The sequence below is a fragment of the Globicephala melas genome, chromosome 4, assembly GCF_963455315.2.
Source record: "Globicephala melas chromosome 4, mGloMel1.2, whole genome shotgun sequence".
In the NCBI taxonomy this organism is placed as follows: Eukaryota; Metazoa; Chordata; class Mammalia; order Artiodactyla; family Delphinidae; genus Globicephala; species Globicephala melas.
In genome coordinates, this window is record NC_083317.1 from 86950727 (window position 1) to 86966569 (window position 15843).

The 15843-nt window shown below is 42.5% G+C and overlaps 1 protein-coding gene across 2 annotated transcripts in view; it reads right to left on the minus strand.

Annotated features, from left to right (window-relative positions):
* Positions 1-15843, minus strand: part of USP13 (ubiquitin specific peptidase 13) — a 121905-nt gene that overhangs the window by 32447 nt on the left and 73615 nt on the right. For both annotated transcript variants that reach the window (XM_030862988.2, XM_030862995.3), the window contains 6 exons: positions 15162-15287; positions 13890-14043; positions 11334-11508; positions 5769-5857; positions 3257-3379; positions 1907-1933 (listed from right to left, as the gene is read on the minus strand). In XM_030862988.2, the coding sequence (XP_030718848.1) occupies positions 1907-1933; positions 3257-3379; positions 5769-5857; positions 11334-11508; positions 13890-14043; positions 15162-15287 (694 nt within the window). The remainder of the gene's footprint in view (positions 1-1906; positions 1934-3256; positions 3380-5768; positions 5858-11333; positions 11509-13889; positions 14044-15161; positions 15288-15843) is intronic.

The following is a 15843-nucleotide window of genomic DNA, read 5'->3' on the forward strand; positions in this document are numbered from 1 at the left end:
GTATAGCACAGGGAACTATAGTCAATATTTTACAGTAGCCTATAAAAGAATCTAAAAAAAGAATATATATATATGTGTGTGTATATATATATATATATGTATAACTGAATCACTGTGCTATACACCTGAAACTAACACATTGTAAATCAACTATACTTCAGTCAAATAAAATATTAAAAATATTTTAAAATTTTAGTAACAACAACAAAAAAGACTCCTGTGGTAAAGAAACTATGAAACTCTTTCTACAGAATACTTTTCAACACCTTGTAAAAGACCCTGTTCCCCAGAATGCAGTTAAAGTAACGCAGCTTAATAAATGTATGCATGTATATAATAGTATATTAAATTGAAAATGTATAATTGCATTTTGGGGAAAATACAGTGAGCCAGGCACAGGCAAAGAACAGTAGAAGGACAGATGCCAAATGTTAATAGTGGTTATAGATGAAACCAGAGATGACTGTTTTCACCAATCCATAATTTCTACATATCTTTTCACTTTAGAATAAGAAAATAATCAAAGTTATTCCTTTTAAATATCTGAGAAAGGTAGGATATAAATGTAAATTAACCCAAGATAATACTGTTTTCTCCTGCTGAACATAGGTTATTGCTGATAAGACAGCAGGCTTAGATCGGGGGAAAATGGAAAATGGCTGAATGCTCACTGTCACACAGGCTCTGACACAGTTCCAACCACCCATCACCTCCCCTGGGGCAAGATCCTGGAGGCCGGCTCTCTGCAGGGTCAGGGGCATCGAAACTCCTCACATTCCAGAAAAGGTCGAGTGACATGAAAAGCATGCTTGATGCCTAGCCCTGGCTCTGGTCCTAGCTCTTGGGTCTCTGAACTTTCCTAGGTCTCAGTTTTATCCTCTATAAAAGGTCACCTACTCTGCCCTTCTTACCGTGACATTCAAACAAGAATCTGGGCTTTGTATTAATAGTACAGTTAAATACAGTTGAAAGAATTTATGGAGTAATAAACTCAACATGACTCATGGTAACCATTCAAAAATATTGTTATCATTACAATCAGATTATTTACAGAGGCAATGGTTCGCCCATGACGCTCGCTGACCCTAACAGCCTTTCCCAGCAATCAGCAAATCAAAATTGGCCCCAGAAAGGAAATAGGGAGGTCTACGCCATGTGATCGAACACGTAAAGCGTTTGCAAAGTAAAACACTTGAACTTCTACATTAACAACAGTGTCTCCAGAAAGGCTTTGTAGACAAAAAGATTCAGAGTATTTTTTGTTACACACTCCTCCTTCCTGCTAATTAATATCTAAATATTCACTATAAATAGTTTATTTTTTTCATGTTCTTTAGAAAATCAAGAGTATCAACTCTCACAGGTAATTACAAGAACTAAACGACTATAAAATTGACAAACAATCAGATGGAACTAACACCCTTAAGAGTATTAATTAATACTACCACGTCCTGTCAGTGGTAGACCTTCATTATGTGTCCAGAAGCAGGAGTGGAAAAAGTGACAGGCCACTGTGCCATCACTGCAGAAGAAGGCCTACTCGGGGCCAAAGAGGGAAGAAATGGCATCATTATCCCCCGTTCACACACGAGGAAACTGAGGCTCAGAGAAGTTAAGTTAATGATTCTAGATCACACAGTCACAAATGGCAGAGCTGAGATTCCAGCTCAGGGCTGCTTCGCTCTCACACTAATGTTCACTCTCCCGAACCACAGGGCCACCTAATCACCATGTCACTGGTTTAGATTTGCTGCTACCTCAACTTGCAGACCAAGGACTGTGCCCACCCGGAAAAGCTGCACATACACAGGTACAGAACAATGCCCCTTTACTGAATCCCACAGATAAATGAGTTAGACCGGTAACAACAGTAGGACACTGAGAAAAAAACATAAAAGATACATACGGTCTATCAACTGGTTCATCAGGCGATCTGGAAATTAAAGGACAGGGAGGGAAGTGAGACCAAACCACAGCAAAGTGTTCTGGAGAAAGAAAAAGAGTTACTCCGGAGCACTTGCTCACCACCGCCCCCCCTTGAGATCCCACACTGTTGTCAGCCCCTCCGTCCCCCCCGTCAGACCACCCCAGCCTGCACGACAGGAAGGAGGGAGAATACCAGGTTTCAGGCAGTTAGAGCAGATAAGCAAGACGCTCTGCTTATCATCTTATTGAACTAAATAATTTCTCTCCCTGTACTTCTAAGAACTCTGTATAATTACAAACCAAGGACTGTTACTGAACATGAGAGAAAGCAGGAGCAATGGTAATAAACCATCTTGTATTTCTCTGACACTCAAGACTGATCTCTTCTTTCTAGAACCTCTTTAATGAACCACCTGTACCCCACATAACCCAGGCTGCCCCACCTACAGGCCCCTTCCCTGCTCTCCGTCCTCTGTAATTTAGCATTTAGAGAATACTGTAACACAGGTGCCGACGCTGAATCCTAGCTTGCTCCTCCTGGATTCACCTTACCCCAACATGGTCACCAATAATATACACTGCTCAGCTGATGGAAATCCTGTGGTGGCAGGGCCCCCAGCCATCTGGCACTATTAGCTAATGTACCTAATTAACTCATTACGAAGGTGAACAGTAAACAGGTGGGCAAACAAAGCCAGAATGAAAGTGATTTCACCAGAATAACTGAGCTAGTAATGAAACCAAGATTTCTCCACACTGCTTTTGGACTCACAAAGGCAATCATTTTTTGCATGTCCTTTTCCCTTTAAATGTTAAGTATTTTGAACAAGGACTACTTTAAGGTTCAGAGAGTAAGAGAAACCCAAACCGCTCCCTTGCTATGAAGCAGTGACAAAGATGGGGAGGTGAGACATGGGCAAGATTTTTAAAACCAACACACACGGTTCTCTAAAGGTACTCTAAGGATACAGCTCCCCCAGACGAAAAGCCCACTGAAAACACACCCCTTCTCTTCCCCACAGGCCCATTAGGGGAAAGAGGGAGGCAGGGAGGGAGGCAAAGTCAGAGGCAACGTAACCTAAGAACTTTCTGGAGATTTGCTGCCCTCTGCTGCCAGTGATTTCCACGGGCCCATTTCGACCACTCACGATGGGTCTCTGTGCCTCTTCCCATGACTACTGTAAGCTTACAGTTGCAGCCAGGCTTCACTTCTGTGTGTCCACAGTGGGTTGCAACACAGGAAGGGACAAGGGAGTGGTGGAAGAAAAGGGACCATTCCAGCACAGGAGTGGGGAGGGGTCGAGAAGGTCCTCCTAGCAGAAGATGGTACCTTTTGAGTCATCAGGAATAACTACGGGGGGGCTGATGTCCGGAAGTTCCTCCTCTCCTGGCTGTAACCCCCTGGCTCGGAGATGGTTGATATCAAGTAGGTCTGGCATATCAATAGAAACATCTGCAAAACGAGAGAGAGTATATTCACTGGGCTCTCCAAATACCCACAATCACCTCCTAAATCCAACACCATTAACTCTATGCACAAGTGTCTAGGCAGAGCCAAGGGATGCTTTACAGTTCCCTGGAGTAAATCACCAGAAGACTCACTGAGACTGATAGGATTTTAATGCAGAGTCAGGGGAAACACAGAGGCAGGGTTTCACACTGAACAAGAACAAACGAGGGAAACCAGAGGTTGAAAACCGGGAGCCCATAGAACACTTGTAGACACTTTCTGCTTGATGTTTTTAAAATGTTGGCAACAAATTCCAATTTTTAAATTGGAAAATGTAATTCAGAAGTCCAGATTTCCAACTCATTTTGAAAAACAAACACCTGTAGCGGAGTCTCATGCGGCAACAACCGCCTGGGGCTGATCTTTAGCTCCCACTCTAGGGCACCGTGTACCCTCCGTGCCCGTCCGTCACAGACCCACCACTCCCACGACCCTGAGCATCATATTTGTGCTATTCTGATTCTTATGGCAGAGAAATGTTTTTCCTAATCCACGTCTTCATGCAAAATGGGAACACCCAAGAAAGACCAAGACTGCTATCGCTACCTGTTTCCTACACCCAGCCTACTTCTTTTATTTACATGATCACCCTGTCCTTATTAGGCATCTGAGTTTGCAACCTGTAGTTTATGCCTTTTCTCAGATCATGATGGGTACTGTGATTATTCTACCTAAGGTAATAAAGAATGAAGCTTTAAAGAAATTAATTGAACCTCAAATGTATTCGTCTTGAGGAACATTTTTTTTTAACTTCTCAGCCCAGTTGTCATTGTGTTGACTTACTCAAATACAAAATGTATCAGTCTAACAACCTGTTGAGATTTATAACTGCACACATTCGGATATGGTCCTAGTGGAAAATGGGTTCAAATGTTGGCAGAGGACATGTCTCTCGGGCTTGCAAACAGAACCTGAAAATACTATCCCCAAAACCAATTATGATGCTAGGTATGTAAATCCTATTTTTAAAACCACCACCCAAAGAAAAGGCTTAGTTAAAAAAAAATTTAAATCTCAGCAGACAGCAAAATCAAACACAATGTCTGACCAACAAAATCAATACAACTGTTCCTCAACAGAAAATTTCAGGTTCATTAAAGAAAGCTTTGAGGCTGCTTTAATTTCAGCAAGACTGTGAAATCTGATCTGAGTTTTTTATCCTTTACCGATATTCGAAGGACAAAGAAAAATAAGAAAACTGTTTCCAAAGCAGTTCAAAGTCTTGAGAAGTCAGTTTTCTCTCTCAGGTCCAGGGAGGAAAGGCTGAGTGACAAGCAGCCTGCCCTCTGCCCTCCTCCCTGCCCACAAAATTATTCCACCAGGAAAAGCAGGATAAACTACAGGCTCACACGCTGCATAATGCCACGTGGAAACAAGTGCTATGCAAACTGTTAGTGCCAGAGGTTTCTGGGAAATCACTCCCTCGACTTTACATTCTTTTTACTTATTGCCTTCAGATGAGCAGATGAGTGCTTAATTAACCAGCATAGGGACTGATTGTTGTTTTTTAAGTGCTCAAAAAACATAAAAACTTTAAAAGACTGGCAAACAGTCTGAAGTACTTGCTTGAGAAATCAGAGGGTAAAACTGTACATCCTTCCACTGCCCTGAGGACAGCCTAGGAACACCTTGATATTCAATCGAGATGATGGAGAAAATGTTCCTCTGCATTGTCTGGAAAGCTAACCTCTAACAATGGTCAAGGGCCTTTAAGATTAGCAAGAAGAAAGCCCACTTCAGCCAAAGTCACGTCCCTTTCTTGACTTTTTAATACAACTGACTATACTCATGTTATTATTAACAAAATGCGTATGACTTAAGCAAATGTCATTAGCCACACCTGCCTGCTTCAGAGGCAGAGGCAAGATGCTAAGAAGAGAGTATATTTTCAATTACTTGCACCTCCAAGTGTGGTTTTCGGACCAGCAGCATCAGCATCACCTGGGAACGTATTAGAATAAAGCACTCCTGGGCCCTCCCACCCCCAGACCTGCTGAATCAGCACCTGCATTTTACCAAGATCTGTTCAAGTTTGAGAAGCATGGTTTGATAACGTGAGGCTCCTGTTTTCACTCTTAGAATCTGGTCATTCCAGAACCCATTATTAGAGGGATGGGTTAGCATGTGGCAATAATTTTTTTTTTTTTTTTTTTTTTTTTTACTATCAGTGCTTATCATATATTCTTATCTTTCAAAAGAGAAAAGTGGGAATCACGGAAAAAGAATGAAATGAAACTGTTTCTGGCAGCCAGCCACATGGGCTCTTTCACATGCCATGTTTTTTAAATAGCTAATTTGATGTTACAAGCAAAAGCATGCAAAAGATACCTACCAAATTTTTTGGGAACCCAGTCAAGACCAAAAGTGAACTTCTTTATCTGCACTACCAAGTATTCAGGGAATGAGGCAAAGCGAGATGTTCTGGGAAACACAAGGGGATTAGATCAATGAAACAAGGCAATATGAATACAGTTCACGAAGCATCAAAAGCTGTGTCTGAGGCACACCCCGCAGTTCCAGTGGCTGCACTGATGAGGAGGAACACGCACACACCTGAGTGGACACACACTCACCACCTCACCATTCATCCTGGCCTTTTCACGAGAAGAAAATGTTTAACAAGGACCATGTTGTCCCTGAGGATGATTTTGGGCACGTTGCAAAATTATTACTTTTACTTTGCTGTGGTATTTTATAGTTCTGAAAAGTGGTTTTCAACCATAAACATTTGTTTTCTTCTAAAACCCTTGCTAGAATTTAGTATATGTATTTGTAGGTGTGTGTGGGCACCTGTGCATTGTGTTTGTGTAGGTTTGAAAAAGCTCCCTGAGCAATCCTGACACACACCCAACCTGCTCCCACTAAGAGTCTCTATCTGGTAGCACAGAGTTTCCATGAGGAGGGTTTATTGGAAATTTGGTTGAGGCTGACTATTGGAAATGCCAGGGCCTCATTAAAATACTACTGCACCTAAAATCCATGGCCACATGGATCCTAAAGGTGTGTGTATATATCTAAATCTGGGCCTTAAATTAAAAAATTAATATATATGGTCAATGTCTTAAGTTTCACTTCAGACTTTCAGGAATGCTTAATTGCCTGAACGTGAGTTTGACAATTTTATGCACAAACTATTCAATTTATACACCAAATTCATGCACCGGTTCCAGCTCATTCTCTCCACATTTATTATCTTGTTTTATAACGACCATTTCCATTTAAGTGTCAATGTGGGTACAGTAGGTATATGGAAAAAAGAAAATCAGCTGTAGACAGATACTATAGGTACCTTTTAAAATAAAAGATTCTAGAACATGCTCCTTACAAACTCTACTTTTCAAATCTAGTCACTGCCTTCTATGTGACATGCATCTTCCCAGAATTCAGAAAACAACGCTAATGCATTGCTGCCCCCTAGTGTACAAGAGAAGCCACGGTTCAGGGGCAGAGGACTGTCCAAAAAGTGTCAAAAGGCTTGGATGCTACTTAATTCACTCCAAATTGGACCCTTTTTGAAGCTTCATCTTCACATTTACAAAATAGATTTATTAATAATTTCTACCTGCCAGGGCTGTGCAATGTTCATGAAATGACATGAAACCACCTGGCACACAAGACTGTGCTGTGTATATCTAAGGAATCAGCATGATTATTATTTTGTCATGAAAGAGTTAGAATCCACGAGGCCCTGGACACTGACCTGGTTTGTCACTGATCTGTATTTTGCCACAGGCAAGTCACTTACCCTCTCTGGATCTCAAATTCTCCATCATAAGGAGGATAGAAGGGTACAGGCAATAATATAAGGGAGTTCTTCAAAAACCAGGAGCTGAACTATCATTAGCCTGCCTCACTTTCCAGAAATTATACATTACTGCTAATTAGGTTTTCCTATCTTCTGAGAAGCAGTAATATCAATACATTATCATTCTTAAATACAGATGAATCCTCAGTTTCACCAAAAACCAAGAAACTCCATCTGGTATTTTCAACCACTGTAAAAATGTCCTCTCTGACCCCTTCCTCTTACCACATTCACTTAAAAACTGGAAAATATATAATAGTGAAATCAACCAAAAGTCCTCAGTAACTCAATGATTTCCAAACTGTGGTTCAGGAGCCCAAAGACTCTTGCAGTTGCTCTGCAGTCAGTATCCGGGTGAGGAATCAGCCGGTAATACCATGGGGTGGGAGGCAGTGGAGGAAACTCGAGGCTGGTCGGCTGGGGGGACTGGCGAGGGATAATTTAACACATCACTTTGTTATGAGTAGCTACCAACCTAAGAGTACCAGAAAGCAGGTTAGATGGTGCCCACATTATATTTACCCTAATAGGTAAACATTCCTTATTCATCTTTGTAACCTCTATAGGGTCTTAAGCTGAATCACACATGTAGTGACGACTGCTCAATATACATGTGTTCAATCTCAATGAATACTTGGCATTCATTCATTAGAGGCTTGGGACATCAAGTTTGTTAAATCCAGCAAAGTTATACACCACTTACCCTCTTATTCCTAAAATCATGCCTGGAATTAAAATTTTTCTTGAAAAGTTATGTATTTAATAAATACCATTAGAATATAAATCATTCAAAAAGGTCTAGACAGACACAGAGCAAATTTACCTCAAAGAATTGTTACGGGAACGGAGTTAGGACATAAAGTGCTTAGAACTTTACGTCCTAAGTGCCTGACAACAATACCTTATCTATTGACAACTTATTATTATTTAAAATATAACAATTGTTCACTTATTACAATTCAGGCAAAAACATTATGAAAGCCTTAAATATACATAAACTGTCCCTCTCCCTGAAATTGACTACTTTATTGAAAACCTGGTCGCTAAAAAAATACAATTCTATCCTTTCCACTAAATATGTTGAAAACATGATAATCAACCAAATTGTACAATCCAAGGCAAAAAAAAAAGTAATGTAGTAACAATTACAGTATATATTTACTCCACCAGACACTGTACAAAGCATTTTATGTAGCTTATCTGTCTTAATCCTCACCTCAACCCTATAAAGAAAGTTATTTTATTATTCCTAGTTTACATATAAGGAAAGAGGCTTATGGAGGTGAGGTCACTTGGCCAAGGTCACATACCAATAAGTTCTATGCTGAGGATTCCAACGCTGCCAGTCTACCTAAAGCTTGTGCTCTGGAACCCCACACCGTGCTTTTCTCTTCGTAAATGATAAAGGTCAAGACAAAATCTCTCCCTGTTGACCCTTAATCCATGAGCTGCTTGAGGGTCTTGTTCAATTCATTGCCCAGAATATACTAGATGAGCAATAATATTTGCTGGGTGAATAAAATTTCCAAACACTAATATTCTTCCCAGTCACTGTCTGTTCAGGACCAATTAAGGGAAGGCTCTTTATGTCTGGTCCATACTGACCCAAGATCTACCAAGAGGACATCTTTTGCCTCTTCCTGGCCTTTCAGACTCTGGGTCTAACACAAGAAAAATTCAAGGCCCCAAATTAACATCATAAGGAGATAATGTCTATACTATTGGCAATAAGAAAAGGCAAGAAAAAAAGATCTTTTAGGAATCCACTGAACTGGTTTCCCCAAAACTATTATTTGAAACACGATAAGGTATAATAAGGAATAAACAAGGCTATATAAGGATTATAAAGATACAAACATAAGCAAGCACGATAAGAAATATGCGGGCAGTGTACAACACAAGGATTAAGAGTTTAAACTTTGAACTTGAATGCATTCCAAGTCTGCCACTTAGTGGCCAATTACTTCTTTTATTTGCTCGTCTGTAAAATAGGGAGAATAATGCACCTACCTCGTAGCAATACTAAGAGGATTTAAGTGATAACTGATGGGAGACACTTAGCACATAACCGGGAATAATAAATGTGCCATAATGGTCGTTGCTTTGTTACCCTAAAACATTTAACCATAAGAGCATGTGTGTATGCAAAAGACAGAGAAAATTTAATATCTACTGTTAAGGCTTAGAGAAAGCAGAGAACCCTCCTCAAGGATGCTAGGTTAATTATGTTAGCACTGCCTACAACTAAATATTTTGTAGCATTTGAGGAGAAAATCAAGTCAGCACGCATTATTCCTCCACTCAGGTGTAAGAAGGAATTGGGTGGTGACTTTGCCCCAGGATAGAACGCAAGCTGGGAAGTGGACACAGGAGAAGAATCCAGATCTCCCAGGGATCAGAAACTGTCTCTGTGGAAAGCTAACACCTCCTAGCTCCACTTTAAAGATGGGCCTTTTCCTAGTGATGAGAAGGCGCCTTCCCTAAGGCCCAGAGAGTGACATACTCTCTGGGCCTTAGGGAAGACTCGCCACCACTTTACTGAAGAGCACAAAAGGGTGACCAAGTGGACAGGCCAATGAAGACCACTCTGCAGCTCACACGTGATGCTGGGGGCTTTCTAAGCCTAGAAAGCCCCCGATCACTTCCACCCCATACAGTATCAGAATTAAAGCACAAAGAGAAAAGGATGTTTGAGGAATCTTCAGCCTACCGTCAATAATTAAATTTAGGAAAACAAATAAATAAAAATCAACACGCTGTACACAAAGTCACACAATGTTGTATATATTTCAAAAAGTTGAAAGAAAAAAGTTGTTTCCACCACTAATATAATATAGTGTGTAGCTTTCTAACTGCCCAAAGATGTGTCCAGGTTGTAGTGAAGAGAATCTTGAACATTTAACATGCCAGCTCACCAACTGTTATCTTCAAGGACACACACAAACATACGCACGCGCGCACACACACACACACACACACACACACTCCAAAACTGAGCAGTCCTCGGATGAAAACTTACCCCACAATGGATAACGGATAATTGAACTATTATTAATCTCATTTAGATATGAAGAAACTTTTAAAGGAAATTATTGTAAGAAAATATGGCTTTTTTTAAGCTCTTGAAATAAATTCTTGTTTTCCCATTTTTAACACATGAAGTCGTCATCTGAAACAGAGGCATCCTGAGAGATGGCTATCACACAGAATAAGTAATTCAGGTTTGACTGCTACTTGAAGTTGTGATAAAAACAGCCAGCAGTAGCTCGTCCATGCTTCCCTGCCCTTCACATCAACAAGAGCTCAGGCATAGCCTAGAAGAAAAATGGCTGAAGAATATCTGGAAGTAGTAAGACTACCAGAGTCTAACTTTCAGACCTTCCCCCTTTTTAGGCCACTGTAAATACTCTTTCTCCAGCTATATGAAGTGTGCCGGCAAAGACTTGACTGTATTAAATCAATTAAGGTGTCAAGTGGAGAAAAAAAAAATTTTGTTAATGTACCTGACAATAAGGCTCACAATATAGAAAACAGAACATCTCCTGACCACATCCTGGGCAGCTCATTGGAACAATGCTCAGGAGCCCTGATGTCCACTTTGAGATACCCTGAGACCCCAGATCTCCAGGCAGGTACACACAGCCACCAAGTTCTAAGCCAAATCTTTCATTTTGAAATCAAAAATCTATCACAGTGGAGTATAAATACTTAAGACTATCATAAGTATTTTTCTAATTTCTTCATTAATATCATCTTGCCATGGATGGGGAGGGTTCTTGGCTATACCCTCGACAAAAAAAATATGAAAAGAAAACGCAAATTCCCTATAAGGGATAAACTACAACCTGGCTTAAAAAAAAAAAAGCATTCTTTGCACATGATACAGATTACAACAAGCCTGTTTTACTGGACAGGTCTCACACAAGTGAGGTCTACAACAACTAGTGCTGTGTAAATCATAATCCCATCTTGCCACACATGAGCAAGCATGCAGACCTGTACAATGCCCCCCAACCCTCCCCTAACCCGGTCCCCACCTCTCAAGGCCCCCTCCTTATCCTACTGCCACCACACAAGTGCGCACACACTTACTTCACACCCGCAGACTTTGCTTGTAGGGCGCTGCTCCAGAAATCATCAACGTTTTCTGGTTCAGAAAAGGCCTGAAGGCAGGCACTAAATGGTATCTTGGCACGAACCAGCTCGGGAAGGGGTCTTCTGTTTGCTTCTGCTTCCCTTCTTGTTAGTTCATAGGCGATCAGTTCATCTGAATAAAAGAGCAAATGAATGACTTTGCAATCAATTTCGTGAAATGAAAAAGACCCCCTTGAACAATGAACCATCTTCACTGAAGGTTTCTGGGGTGGGGCAGGATTGCTTACTTGCTGCCCTCCACAGAACCAGAGGAGCCTGCTGAAATCCTGTTTAGAGTGGCACTGCCAGGATGCAGTGAGCCATTCATAATTTTTTGCCTGTTCCCCTTTGAGACTGACGGGAGGGAACTGTGAACTCCAGCCCAGGTGAGAGGTTCAGACCACGCATGTGCTGTTAAGTGATCCACAAACCTGGACTTTCATTTGTCCAGAGGTCAAGGCTGGTTTGATCCCAATACCACCCTCTAATCACAAAGTCTTCACACCAGAGAATTTCACACTGAAAGAAATCCAAGGGCTCACCTCTTCCCGGCCCTTCACTATGATTAGAGGTCATGGAGGGTGCAGACCAAAGAGCAGGATGAAGTATAAGGACCGCAGTTATCCAGGGCACCCAGCCCATGATCCTACCCAGCACTGCCAAGACAACTTCGTGTTGGCGTTACCCGACACTGCAGAGAGCAGAGCGGCCAACCTAGAAGGCCTTTCTACACTATTCCTGTTCAAATGGTTACACACCAAGGGAAAAAGAAGTGAGTGCACCGTGAACTTCCCAAGAGTCAGCAGATCTGCTCTTGGAAACTACCTGCAAGTCAAAATTTTATATAGATTTCAAATGGACCTTTCTGGGAATTTCTTCTGTTACAAAAAAATCCCTTCTGATTTATCAGGTTTTAGACACACTGATATACCTTTGTGTTTTCTTAAACACATCTGAATATGCTTTCACAGTTCATTCTCCAGTCCAAAATCAGTTTATGATGGACTTCTATCTAGGATGCTAGCATTAGGTGTTCCCAGCAATCAATTTCCTGAGACTAAATTTTAAGTCTCCTTTCTGAAAAAAAAAGGAGATTTACCACTCATAAAGTCTGAGTTAGGATCACAGAACTGAGCACAATATGTGAGTATCCCCAAGGTAGGCAAGAGACAGCAATTAAGCCTAGTGCTAAAAAGGAAACAAACCACAGACACCCCCACCCCCATTTCTACTTTGTATAATGAATAAGAATTTAAAACCTGGTCAAAAGCTGCATGAGTTTATAGAAAATGGAAATCGTTTCATCTTAAAATCATCATAATCACCATTTTCCAATTAACACAATAAAGTAACTACACCTCAAACAAACAAACAAAAAAAGGAAAAACGCCAGCCAGGGAGTCATTAAACCTTACAAAAATGACCAGTTCAAGCAATCTAGCAGATATTTCTCCTTTTTCTGCTTCTAAGATGTTAATTCTAAGAAATACCATTCATCTATTCTGCTTGGAAAGAACCAGATCAGACTGACTGAAGGAACCTTCCCCTGAGGTCCCCCCACCTTCCTCCTGCTTCCAAGGTCCAGAGACCCTTCCAAGGAGCCTCGCCCCACAAAGAGCCCTGCCACACTTTATCTCCCACAACAGGCATCTTACTCGGATGCCAAAGCTGGATTATTTTTAAGAGGCCTCTCTCTGCTTGAATGTCTCACATCAAAACATGCAGCTCTGGGGCTTCCCTGGTGGCGCAGTGGTTGAGAGTCCGCCTGCCGATGCAGGGGACACGGGTTCGTGCCCCAGTCCGGGAGGATCCCACATGCCGCGGAGCGGCTGGGCCCGTGAGCCATGGCTGCTGAGCCTGCGCGTCCGGAGCCTGTGCTCTGCAACGGGAGAGGCCACGGCAGTGAGAAGCCCACATACCGCGAAAAAAAAACCCCAAAAAACCATGCAGTTCTGGGGCATCCCTGGTGGCACAGTGGTTGGGAGTCCGCCTGCCGATGCGGGGGACGCGGGTTCATGCCCCGGTCCGGGAGGATCCCATATGCCACGGAGCGGCTGGGCCCCTGGGCCATGGCCGCTGGGCCTGCGCGTCCGGAGCCTGTGCTCCGCAGCGGGAGAGGTCGCGGCAGTGGGAGGCCCGCGTACTGCCAAAAAACAAACAAACAAAACAAAAGAAAAAATAACATGCAGTTCTGATCACTCCCCTCAGACTTTCCACACAACTTGTGAGTGATAATATTACAAATAATTTCCTCTAAATTAAGCTGCCTCTAAACCAACCAGGTGGTCAAATTTATAGGCACTGAAGTAGGTTCCCTCCATAAGCCCTCCACAAAAATGTCAGAAAGTCACATGGGGACTGAGGAAAAGATGAAAAGAGACATGCAAACCAGACACCATCCGGGCTGGGTCTGCTCCTGATATGACTTCGCAGAGACTGAACTGCAGTATCGCTGACTTGAGGGTTTTCACGTGTGAAGAAGCACACTGCTCATTTCCCACTTTAGAACGTTACCCTTGTTGGTTGCCGCCTCCATGGCCACAGGTAACTGCATCAGGTAATCCACCCTCTCCGTGTAGCGGACTTTTCGGGTCTGACAGCACTGAATACGTTCTTCCACCAAAAACCGAAAAACATCACTTGGGTTTTCTGAGCCAATGCGGTTCCTCTGAAGGTTGGATTATAACAAGTTAGTAAATTTGTGGATATTAAGCCATGAATAAAAATGAGCACAGAATCAAATATAAAGCTGGTGTAAAGATCTGGTGTTACTAAACGCTCCCCCTGGGCATGCCAGTTCACCAGAGTACAGGAAAAGACTGGTAGTTACCTAAAGTCCAAAAATGGGAGATTGGTTAAATACAGTTCATCATGTGAATTAATATTATGCAGCCGTTAAAAGTCATGTCAGAGGGACTGACCTAGAAAGAATTAGAAGAAAGGAGATGTGGAAGCCCAACTAAAGAGAAAGGGAAAAAAAAAAAAATCAAGGACTGCCCTGGAAAAATTAAGCCATGTATGATATGATTATATAAATGCACTAATGTAAATTATACAGAAATAAAAAAGAAATCATGCTATATTCCAGTAGGTGATGACGTGGCAAAACGTTCACAACAGGTTAAGTGAAAAACACTGCTCACAAACCAACACGTAGAAAATGGATAGCACCTGGAAAATGCCTGAGGGGGGGAAGGGTCAGACACCAAAATGTTAGCACTGCTTGTTTGTGGGAGCACGTAGCATGGGAGGTTTTGATTTTCTCCTTTGTGCCTATGTTTCCACAAGGAACACATCTGTCATCAGGAAAAAAGTAGTTATTTTTTAAGAGAGGGGAAAAAGGCCTTTAATCATGAATTCTCAGTGGCCTTTAAAAAACCACAGCATCTATTAATGTGAGTCGATTCTGCTTTGAGCCGAGTGACCATCTCAGAGTGATGGCAGGAGGACACCAAATACCACATGGAACTCTGAAGGAGCTTATCACAGAGACAAAAAACAAAAAAGGCAAATGAAATAATGGATAAACACTCCCAGAACACGTTCAAATTAGGAGGAGAACAGAGAGTCCCACAAGCGCCCAGGAGGCCGGGCACGAGGGGCAACTACATCAAGCAGTCCGAGCAGAGAAAGGCCCAAAGACGCCGACTCTGAAGCGGCCCGGCCAGGGAAAAACTTAGGTGGGGAGTGGAGGGGCGGAGCATTCCAGCCACACCAGCGGGGACTGCACGCAGGGGTGGGCACACTTCTTACAACCCTTTTGAGCATTTCTGAAGACTGACTTACCTCTACTAGATTCACCAGGTGCAAGAAAAATTCCTGGGCATCCTGCTGTCTGTTGGAGGAGAATTCCGGGTGGCTCCTGCTCACAAAGGCCTTAAACATGCGTGGTGAGATCCCATTCTGTTGAGGCTAAAAAATAAAAATAAAACCAACTCACAATACTTTCATACACATTAGCAGCACTAAGTGGGCAGCAGGGTGGGGATTAATATTAGCCCCGATTTCAGATAAGAAAACTGAAGCCCCCATTAGCTAAATAGTGATAGCGGCCAGCATGCACTGGATGTTGATTATGTACCAAGCACTGTGCTATGAGCCTGACATGAGAACAGGATGGGGCTCTTCCTGTTGACTTCCTCTGAAGGAAGTTAAAGGAGAGGAGAGGTCTACAGCATCTCCTGTCCCCCCCCCCCCATGAGGGAACAGGAGAAAAAGTAAAGGAAATGGCTCTGCAACACCCCAGGCAACCACTGCAGAGCTGCCGGGCTCGTGGAGCTCCCAGGAGCTTGCCCTCACCTGGAGAAGCGGAAGGAGGCTGCCTGCAGCTGCCAGGATGGGAAGAGCAAGGACAACTTTGGCTGACGAGGATGTGTGACCTTCCCCGGGGGCTAAAAGGACAGCTCAGAAGGCAGCCAGGCTCCCCCAGAAAGGACACTGCATAAGATGATGGGAGGGCAGCTGAGGA